Raw genomic sequence first — 11,424 nt, 5'->3', positions numbered from 1 at the left:
TTAATTTGAACTTTCCCGAGAGACAGGTGTTTTAGTACTACTAAAAAGAGTTTAATATGTGTAACGTTTCTTTATCACCAATGTCAAAATCAATATACATATTGAAAGTTAATTGATACATAAATTAAAATTATTGTGTTATATTCACAAGAAAGAGCTGAGAGGAGAGCTACTCTTCTGGAAAGGACTGTTAGTGTGCTATATATATATATGTACGTAATATAAAAAACATGAAATATAGTGAAACCAACTTACAAGTACACTTATTTTGAATTAATGCTGAATTCAGCTGGTGTTGTAGGTCCACCGTAGATATTGTGTTTATGTATCAACTGGCAATAAACTGGCTAGCTTTATCCCATACTGATAACTATCAGCAATGTAAAGCGAAAGTCAAACATACTTTCAAACGGAATATTTCTTCCGATTACCGATAAATTTCCTGTCGGAGGATATCATATAAATATACACTAACAACACATTCTGCATGACACATTTCGTTTGATGTGTCCTTACAAAACATAATGTTATACATAATTTATACCCTTTAACAACACATGCATATATATAAAAAAAAACACACACACAGAAATAGCAAAATATGCAACTCGGATCTCATCAAAACGAATACTGGATTGAATAAGCCACTTTTTTTTTAATTTCAGAGGCAACAACTGACTTGCATTTATTTCTTTATTTTCTCCGTTTTCTACCGTTTAATTAATAAAACATGAATAAAACTTTACATCGCTTTATTAAAAGGATAAGGTTTGTACACTTACAGAGAGTTACAACGGTTAGTCATTTTAAAAATCGTACAAAACGAACCTCGCTCTGGTCAATAAGTTATAATCGGTAAGTGTTGATTTTGTTAGTTTGGGAATTAGCATAATAAATCTCACATTCCAGTTCTCAACAACAACAGAAGAAACCATGATAAGAATAACAACTGAGTAATGCCTTCGCAAAATATCATTTAAAATTCTAATAAAAAATATGTCTGTGTTCTGCTACACTACCTACACTAGTTATTTGTGACTACTCTAAACAAATTATGACAATTTTGGCTATAAAAAGCTCTACCTACCTACCCTATTATTCTTGCTTGTAGCAGGAAACAAGACTATCATTTTTTTCCAGGGTTATGGCATTACCGAAAAAATAAGTATTTTGCTGTTAAAATACACATTCCTCATTTCCACAATTGATTTTTTAAATGTCATAATTTGGGTGACATTGTAATAATTTCGCAAGTTCATGTTATCGAGGATTTATATCTATGTTGTATTGTTTATATTTTTTATAATCTTTTTTTTACCTTTTGGACGTATCCTTTCTGTAAAAAAGTCAAAGATATAGTATTTAATATTGATACACAAATATGGTTAAAATATATTTATTCTATAACAAAACGTCTAGAGGCGATTCAAATTTTATTATTCAATATATACGCTGGTTTACAAACATGAACTTGGGTCTAGTCAAAATGAAACAATCGGTTATATTAATAATAATACCTGAAACAAACTAATCTAAAAATTGAGTTCTGTCATTTCTGAATAAGTGTGAGACGGTCAAATCACATCTCAATTAGTTTATGAATATTTTACTTTATTCTGTCTCGTTTAACACGGTGTTATTAATAAAATCCAACAATTCAATCTTATCCAGTAACAATGTTGATGCCTGAACCACGTTCTAACACAAAGTCAAACTTGGCTACCTGAATACAGTCAGTTTTTTCATCTTCACTACAGTATTCCTCCGTAGGCACTATAAGTTCCTGCTTCTCAGAGGAGCACATATCACAGGAGTCGTTCACACCAAGGTAAGGATCTCCAGCAAAGTACATCTGAGTAATTAGACCCTTGTGGTTACGTCGACCAAATAGTTTGAAGTGGAGATGAGCTGGTCGGTAATTAGTGTCCCACTTACCAAGAGAGTATCTTCCTGGATGGATGGTTGACACTTCGTAATATCCATATTTGTCCGTTTTAAAATGTCCTCTACATAGAGTATTATTATTATATTGTCCATTGTGGTCGGCCTGCCATATTTCCATCCTCACAAACGGAATCGGGGTTCGACAATTTTGTTCGTAAACATGGCCGTGAACCAACAAAGTCTTTAGTTGGTTGTGCTCGGGATCACCAGTGCAGAACTGTTGTAGCTTTGGCGGTTTAGGGTAGTAGTAAGGCCCTATTATGTCCGCTGGTGTTGGTTTACAGATTGTGTTGCTAGATATATTTCTCATTGCAAAAATAGCAAGCACACATAAGATTGAAAGATCGTAAGTCATAATGTTAATATGCCTTCTGTTATGTGAAATGAAGAAGCACTCCCAATGAAATAGATCTTTGGATGTGCAGATTTTATAGGAAATCCCTCGAGCTGATGTAATCGTTTTAAATCTTATAAGGCAGTAATCGGTTTAAAGGTTTATTGTAAGTTTCAGTATTAAACATGATCGAATCTTTTTAACTGGTGAGAAAAGAAGGGCTGGTTCATAGTATAATTCAATAAAGATGTTATTGATCTGCTAAGGAACCGATGAAGTCTCATAGTTCATACTGAATACGCTTGAAGGCTAAATTAATAACTAAGCTAGCTGTTCTTATACGCTTAAATGATGGATTTGTTCTAAACAACACGCCCAATGTTAAATGAGTTGTTTTGTAGATTAAGAACAATGTATCAGCGTTTCCTAATGTACCCTTATACGCTGTAAAATTAAATCGCTTCAAATTGTCAAAGCAAATACATCAGTGGAAACTTTATATAATCAAAGGAATTATTATATACGTTAGTAAAGTAACTGTATTTAATAGAAACATATGATTTCTCTTTTGGTTCATTCTAATATTTTGTACATGACTTGATAAAAATATACATATTGGCAGATAATTCAGCTTTCTTTTTAAGAGTTACTTTTATATTTTCTTTCTACAACCAATTGTCAGACAAGGAAACAAAATATGACATGTGATGAAAACTGCATAATGGCCAAATCCAAGAGCCCATTAAATATACACTATCAAAATGGTAGATATTTTTGTGATATTTGCTTACTATATTATGAAAATGTTGTGGATAGGTCATAAACTTTGAGCTAGAAAATTTCTCGTTCAATTGTCAGCATGCTGGAATAATTTGAATTTCAATCAAATGTCCTATTAATCTTCCGTTATAATGTCCCAGATTTCATTTAGCGCAGTTTTATCCAGTATTTTTTGCGTACAAATAATATTCATTTGTATTTCAACCTTTCGATATACAATTCTCTTACAAATACGATAAAATCCAAAATATCACTGGCAAAAAAGATGTGATCTGACTGCAACCTCGACCAAAGAGGTAATCTAGCGAACCAAGATTCTAGCGGAAATCAAAAGAATGCAATCCAGTGAAAAAGACCAGACATGGAAAACAGACATACACAACAAAGAACATAAATTAACCACAATCATACATACAAAGGAACAAAAGCAAATAAGCAACTCGGACTCCATTAAAAACTGGGATCATAGACCAGGTGCACCGGTAGGGTAAGCGTCCTCTGCTTTGCTAAAAACACCCGCCAAGTTGCTCATAAAAAAGTCAAGTCCGGGTAGACAAACGAGGAAAGGAAAACTATGACACTTAGATTAATCAGTTTTCATTGCGCAGATGGATACACCATAACGATCCACGAGTTCATGATTACGACCATAAAACTTCTGTAGTGATGACTTCAATCTTGTAGCAACGTAACTCTGTTCCAGAAGCTTATTTATTAGAATTCTTGCGCGATACAAAAAGTCTGCATAGTTTCGGCAAGCTCTGGTATAACGTATGAGTTGTGATATTTAACACTATACGCAGTTGCTGAAGGGATGTTGCAACAGATGGAAGGAAAGTTGACAATTCTTAATGAAAATTCATCACGTTTGTCGTAAAGTTTGGTCAATAGTTTTCCTTTACCATCGATTTCTAGGTGTAGATCAAAATATGAGGCTGACTTTATGGTGTCTGTAGTATCCTTTATCTCAAGTTCTTTGGGGGATATATGCTATGTATCAAATCCCCGAAACTATGATTGTTTAACGATAATACATCATCTATATAGCGGAATTTAAGATTAAAAGATCTTGGAAGTTATTACAAAGATACTTTTATACTTTTATACCAGATACATATAGAATAATCACTTGTGATGAAGAGAGTTGATCATTTTATTCGGAAGTGATACCATAATTTATTAAGATACTCAGGCACCATGCAATCTCGTTTTACCTCTATAAGAGATGTATTACGTTTCTATAATATTTCATCACAATCTAACGACCAGTTGTTGTGCATTTGGGCTTGTATCTTCAGTGGAAAGATGAACGGACTGACACAAATAGGGGGTTTCCTATTTATTAAACGATGTTTGCAGATGTACTTAAGCTTATTAAATGATATGTGGAATAGACTAGAGGACCCTAAGCATCAAAGAATATAATGTAAGGAACCCCAAATATTCCAGAAATGTAAACCATTTCCCATATCAAAAACGGTTCATAGAATAGAAATCGAAAATTGCTGTATTTTATCTTTCCTTGTAGGAGCCGTTCCTTACCACGCCTTATTTTAGACATTTCTAAGGCTTATCATTAGTTATTTCAATACTTTCTATCTTCAACGGCTTTGAAAAATAGACTAATTCATCACCTTTCCCTTTGTGTGGGCAATAACTTAAGCAAGGAATTTTTTTACAATTTCGATGCACATGGATAATTAGAAGTCTGATTGTCAGGATCATTTCATCGATTAAATTTTCAATCATTTTTTTAAAGATATTGACTAAAACTACGAAACGGAACGCCATGAAGGCCTTTTCATATGAATCATGTGCTTATCTATAAGCTAAAAACTGAAAAATAGTCATTTTTGCCATTCAAGACAAATAACTTTAACAAAGGATTTCCCACTTCTCCGATCAAATTGGGACTTTTGAAGACATTATGGATCAATTTGTCAATTAAATGCTTTTTTCTATTATGTCTTTAGTGGAGTCCGAGTTGCTCATTTACTTTTGTTACTTTGCATGTATTATTTTAGTTACTTTATGTTCTTTGTCGTGTTTTTATGTTTTCCACGTCTGGTCTTTGTCCCTGAATTACATTCTTTTGATTTCCGCTATAATCTTGGTTTCCTTGATTACTCTTTCAAGATCTTAGCTGAGAATTGCAAACAACTTTATATTTCCTTTTTACTTCCAAGAGCACTAATTCTAATAAGAAGCAGTCCTACAACTTCAATCTTATGGATAATTATGTAGAACTTTTCTATTTGAAGATGATAGGTTAGACTTATCTTTGTATACAAGAAGGCACTGATTAACCGGTAAATTGTTTGATTTTATTGTTTTTGTTGTTGTCATCCTTACACAGGTGTAAGTTCTTGTGATGTATTGACAGCTATATGTACCTTACCTCTGAATTGACATAAAATCACTCTTTTATATTCCACATGATCAATCTATGGTACAACCTTACCCAATGTACTTCCGTTAAAATGCGTTCCGGTACAAACGTTTGCGTACCCTTAAAATCGTTGGTTTCGTATTAAATCAAGAACCAATTTTGAATTATCCTTGGCTTACTTTATCTTAACCTTTAACGTGTCAGTAATCGGCTTTCATATGAATTGAAAGGGCATGGATTTCTAAGGTTTGTCGATAAATTCGGGATAAATTCAGGAATAGTGACAATATATTTCGATAGTTTTTGTTTTGAGTACTTCCGGTACATATTTGACCTTCGCATGTATTTGACCTTAACACGGTTGTTCAATGGAACTCGTAAACAGCATATCGTAATTTGCAATTTATATATATTTGGTATACTAGTACTTGTATTTTTGAAGAACTCGTTTTAGAATTCATTTTTTTTTGTTTGCTTTCTTTTGTTTTTTGTATTTGTTGTAACAGTTGTAGTTATTTTTGAATGCGTTTATGTAGAAAGAAACTATTTATTTCCGGTTGTCAGGATTTTGGAATCGAATTAAATTTTCCACTTTAAAAGTTTAAATTTGTCATGACCAGCTGTGAGAAAGTGTAGTTTTCTTGAAATCAACAGTACACTTGTGAACAAAGTGAGAAATAAAATTGCAGTCACCGATGGTGAATATGTAACAGTTCTCTATCTAATTGGAGTCACATAAGAGCAACCTTGGGTGTTTGAAATGTCTCTTTTTGTACTTTTATCTTCATTGACATCTTATCCTCAAGCATGATGTCGCATTCACTAGATATCCTGAGTACACACATAGAGCCCGTTGAGTACCTCGAATACAGTTTAGTTCTTGCGGTCCCGACCTTTTTTTACAAGTTCCACGGCTGTTTTACAGTCGTCACTTTTCACCATGCCTGTTGATTAAAAGAAACAAGAACCAAGTAAATTAAGTAAAAGGCATAAAACCTATGCAGATTCCAATTTCCGAGTGAAAAATATTGCTTAAGCTATTTATGTAAAATCTTGCTAGATATGCTCATGAGGCTATTAAATATTACTTTAGCAGCCTTTTTTATTGAGGAAATTTTCAATAATATTGACATGGTCTTTCGTTTTTTTTTTTCATTTGACTTTAAGTAACTGATACACGTCAAGTTTTCTCTGTGGCTGCAGATTCAGCCGTTTCCAATTTGCGTTTTACCATTCTACAAATAAGCCGTAAAAGAAAACAAAATAAAAATTACGCTCACACTCAAAAAAGGAAAACTATTCAATTGGACAAAAAGAGTAATCAAGGGAACCGAAGATTCGAACGGTAAATATATGTACTGGACACATATACAAAGAGCATAAAAAACCAAAATAACATGAACTAAGAAATAAACGCTAATAAGCAACCCGGACTTTACTATAAACTAGGTACATGGGTAAGATGCACCGGTAGGGTTAACATCCTATCCTTTTCTAGAAACAATTTCAGAGTTGCTCATACAATGTCACGTTCAGACGAAAGAGGAAAAGAATCAAACAATCAAATTTAATCCTGTTTTAATGTACAATATGTCTTTGTATCAAATTGAAATTCAAACCAATATACCAGTTTGCGAAAGATCCATCAGTTTGGCTTGTGACAATATTTATCACGCAATCATAAAATTAAAAAGTCGATTCAAGAATCAAACAATTCCTTTTTATTATTATACAGGGGCGTAGCTGTCTATACGCAAATACGCAGTAGCGTACTTTCGGAAAAAGTAACAAAAAAAAAACATATTGAAAGATGAAATAAAGGTTATTTATCATATATGCATACCATGAACGTAGTATAGGCTCTGAAAAACTGGCTCCAAAATTGTTAAAATTCAGGAGTTTCCCTCAGGGCTTTGCCGTGCCGGACTCACTGGGGGCCTTATGCGACCCCCCCCCCCCAAGACCCCTCGACGTAATTTTGTGTACAACTAAAACAGGCCTAGCTACGCCCCTGTCATATTTGGTTTCTGTTTTTGTTTGTTTATTTATTTATTTATTTATTTTTGTTTTTTGTTTTTGTTTTGTTTTTGTTTTTGTTTTTGTTTTTTTTTTTTTTGTAAATCGAAGAAATACATGCAAGTAAAATATCTTATTGACAACTGCGAATGTGTGTTATCTAAGATGTTTAGAAATGGAATTCATTTTAAAGGAATATCACTCAAGAGAACACTTGATTCAAGTTAAAATGTTACTGCTATGAAGATATCCCGTTAAAGGCTTTGAAAGGAGGCGATCATGGTAATGATAAAATTTAAATAAATACCCATTACATGATTTAAATTGTTTGTTCAAACATAATCTGAGAAACTCCTCAGCTGATAATTAATGACAGATGTAAACTGTTTGCTTATTTATTTAGAGTCAAATAATTTGGATCATCCTTCGAATTCAGGTTGTCAACTGAAAAAGAATTCATCCGATGACAAAATGTGACCAACAACAGCTGAAAATATCGATACATTTGGTTTATCATGTTGCACTATAGCTAAGACTAACAGACTGATAAATTTGTTTATCACACTTTATGGTAAAGAAACTACGTGCATCGAAATCAACTATACTAAGCGGGACACTTACTGCAGTTGACCCACAATTAACTGTATTAATTGAGCGTTAGCTAGAGTTAGCTATACTTAACATTTTTTCTTTCATGTCGATCAAGACAATAATTACAAGTACCATCTTGTCGACTTTGCTTCAACGACGAAGATGATTGGTCAAAATGTGGTACAGCTACAAGTTATAATAATTCATATCATCGATAGAAAACAACCCTTTTATAACTACGAGTACATTTAGTTGTATAAACTAGTCATCCTAGCTGTACCAAGGATTTAAATTTTTGGGGTTTGATAATTTATAAATGCGTATTATTTTATCGGTCAATTTTTGTGCTATTTTAACCGTTCTACAATTAAATAAGAAACTGTCATTAGCCGAATTTACCATTTTACCTTACGAATTTAGCATCCACAAAAGTTAAGATAAGCAATTATATACCTCGAATGTTTTCCTTAATCGGTATGTAAAATGACAAGACCTATCATTATCTATGGTAAACGATGTTTGCGTGCAGACAACAAGGTCTATCGGTCGACTAATTATTGCAGTTTCGCGCCCTGGGTTCATCTTACTTATATACAATTGTCGCGTAACCAAATAATATATCGAAATAAAACTCCTTTATTCTAGATTCTTACCCTGTCGATGCTGGAAAGAATTCTCGCAATTCTATGACTGCATGCAATGAAATGATAAGACGCATGTATGCAGTAGATTCACACCCAAACGCTAACAAAGTTTTGTAATACGCTTTTCGCATTAAAGCCGAATACAAATTAACCTATACGTATCTACCCATATGCACAAACAAAATCGAGAATATTTACACCTTACACCATTTAACTACATACGAACCATGACTTTGTACCACAAGGATGGCATGTGTTGTATGAATGATTGCAGCTTCCTGTCTGGTCGTCGAAAACCGTACCAGCGGGACATGTTTGTTTGTATTTCAAGCCATGATAACACCATATATACTCATTACAAAGAGGAGCCGGGTATCTCTTGTCGATAGTTTCGTCACATTCCCAAACCTGACATAGTCTGTGGTCGTACTCGTAATGCTGATTGCCTATGTCACACACACCCTCTCTGACGAATCTTTCGTCTCTACAGACCATGTAGTATGGTGAAGGCGTCTTAACTGGGTGGGCGTGGACACCATCGGAGTAACCTTCACAACTTGGATGGTTTACTTCACAATCTATACAAGAACCACCGCATCCTATTGGCGGATTGTACTGACCTATTCAAAGGAAAAAGTTTTTGACAATCATGCTGACCTTCATTTTTCTTCATCAATAAAATCAACAGTGTATGAAAGACTCACCAAAAAACTGTCACAATAATCACAATTTGGTTAACAAAAACAAAAAACAAAAAACACCTGTTTTCCTTTTACTGAAAAGGAACACTATTACTTGTAAAAATATAATAACAATTTGTTAAAACAAATGTATTTGCATATATCAGAACTGAACCTTTGTACATTGCCTTACCAATGTCAGCAGCTATTTCCATTATACATTTAGTTTTGCTATTGAACTCTGTTAAAATCGTTGTAGTAGAAGTTTCGTAATCATAACAATGATTAATAAATAAATGAGTCTAATAGGATAGTATAGAAACAGTCACGAAAAAGTCATAGGGTTTTAAGTACCTTAAATAAACAAAAGTCAAGAAAGATGTTCATTACAAATGAACACAAAAGCCATGCAAATACATGTAGGTTCGTTTTTTTTTTATTGGATAGTCGCATATATGTTACGCTCAAAGAAATCTTAATAAAAAGGCCAGAAAACGTATATAGCCGTGCGAAATCTCATTATACCATCAAGGGTTGAGACAGTACATGTCTTTCCATCCACCCGAATAAACATGATGATATGTATGTCACGTAAATCCATCACATCAGTAGATGCTAAATTATTAAACTATTTAATAAAGCTCATTTATCTCAATTGCATTTCCTATGTGGTCAAAATACATTTTGTAATCATCTGGAATAAATAGTGCCGTTGAAATTTATGAGAAGGAGTTTTATGATCTTTTGTATGACTAACGGTGTGATATATTGATTGATTTTAAATAAGCAACCGAAGGCAATCAGAAAGAAATGTACAAAGAAGACTACAGTAGCAATAGTAAAAAGTCTGTAAACAATACAAAAAAAATGAATGCAATAAAATTAAATGATTATTTCGTGCCTACAATAAGATTTAAGCTTTACTCTGGTTCCACATCCTACATGTTTATAATCCTCACAGGAATTGGTGCTCTCAGAAAACCACTGTGGGTATGGACAAATCTTGGAATCTGTTGGGTTGGAGCAATTGTAGTACAAGTGGCAGAATTTGGAGTCGGGAAAAAACTTTACTGTACTCTCGCGGCATTTTTGGTGCCTTTCTAAAACATATGTTGTAACATAGAATTAATCAGTTATTTACTCATTTTAATTTCAGGATCCTATATTTTTGTGGAAAAAGCACACTAAATCAACACGATGTTAAATAATACTACTCATCTATACATGGTTAGAATCTAAACAAAAGTTTTATTGAAAACAATTCCGACAAATTTTCGCAGTTCTAGTTATAACAGTAAAATAAATGCAGAAGGTCGATATTTTAAATTTGATCAAATAATTAAGTATTGCGTTCTGTGTAGTAATCTTCAGAATCAAGTTAATTATTTTTATCTGTTTATGATGTTCATTTTCCAAAGCGCTGGTCTTGTAGATGTATGTGATCATTTCCAAAGAATCAGGTGATACTAATTTTTGCTCCATCTCGAATTATTTCCTAGCATGATGGACAATACGTTATCTGTTCTCGTTATTCATGTGCATATTGGTGTGCAGTTCGAGCAGATGGTGCTACATATACCACTATCTTAGCGGGTGTATGCTAATATTAATACGCGAAACTTTCCTGGAATGAATTTTAAAAACAAAAAATTCGACTAAACTTCGATAAAATACTCTTTCTTGTGAAATAATGCGAGATGAAATATATTTGAATGATGTCGGTCAACTACATGTATCCATTATATAATGTAGTGTATCATGAATTAAATATCTTACCATGCAATGTCTTGTTACACTCAAGTACTGATAAACACACAAACTCCCATGAAGAGTCTGGTCAACATCTCTAAAACAATACAATATCTGTGCGGAGCTCGAGGATCCTATGTTACAATTTAAAGATGTCTTACAGTCATCGCTCTCTACGACAACACTACCATACGGTTGGCATTCAGATTTGTCTACGTATGCGTAACCAGGATTCGTACCTTGATACGCATATATGGTGGAGAACAAGCCAAATACTACCATACATTGAAAGCTCAT

General features: G+C 33.3%; 1 protein-coding gene across 1 annotated transcript; it reads right to left on the bottom strand.

Moving 5' to 3' along the window:
• Window positions 1–6,070: 6,070 nt before the first annotated feature.
• Window positions 6,071–11,424, bottom strand: LOC148611622 (uncharacterized). The gene is made up of 4 exons (XM_088595259.1): window positions 11,199–11,424; window positions 10,284–10,478; window positions 8,925–9,318; window positions 6,071–6,391 (listed from the first exon to the last, which is right to left on the bottom strand). Exons 1-4 carry the CDS (start codon window positions 11,422–11,424, stop codon window positions 6,376–6,378), a joined length of 831 nt encoding a protein of 276 aa, XP_088451385.1. The 3' UTR covers window positions 6,071–6,375.

This window comes from Perna viridis, chromosome 7 (genome assembly GCF_037379345.1).
Source record: "Perna viridis isolate PV_CMFRI_1.1 ecotype Kerala chromosome 7, ASM3737934v1, whole genome shotgun sequence".
In the NCBI taxonomy this organism is placed as follows: domain Eukaryota; kingdom Metazoa; phylum Mollusca; class Bivalvia; order Mytilida; family Mytilidae; genus Perna; species Perna viridis.
Note: the sequence above shows the minus strand (reverse complement) of the source record. Positions and strands in the feature narration are given on the sequence as shown.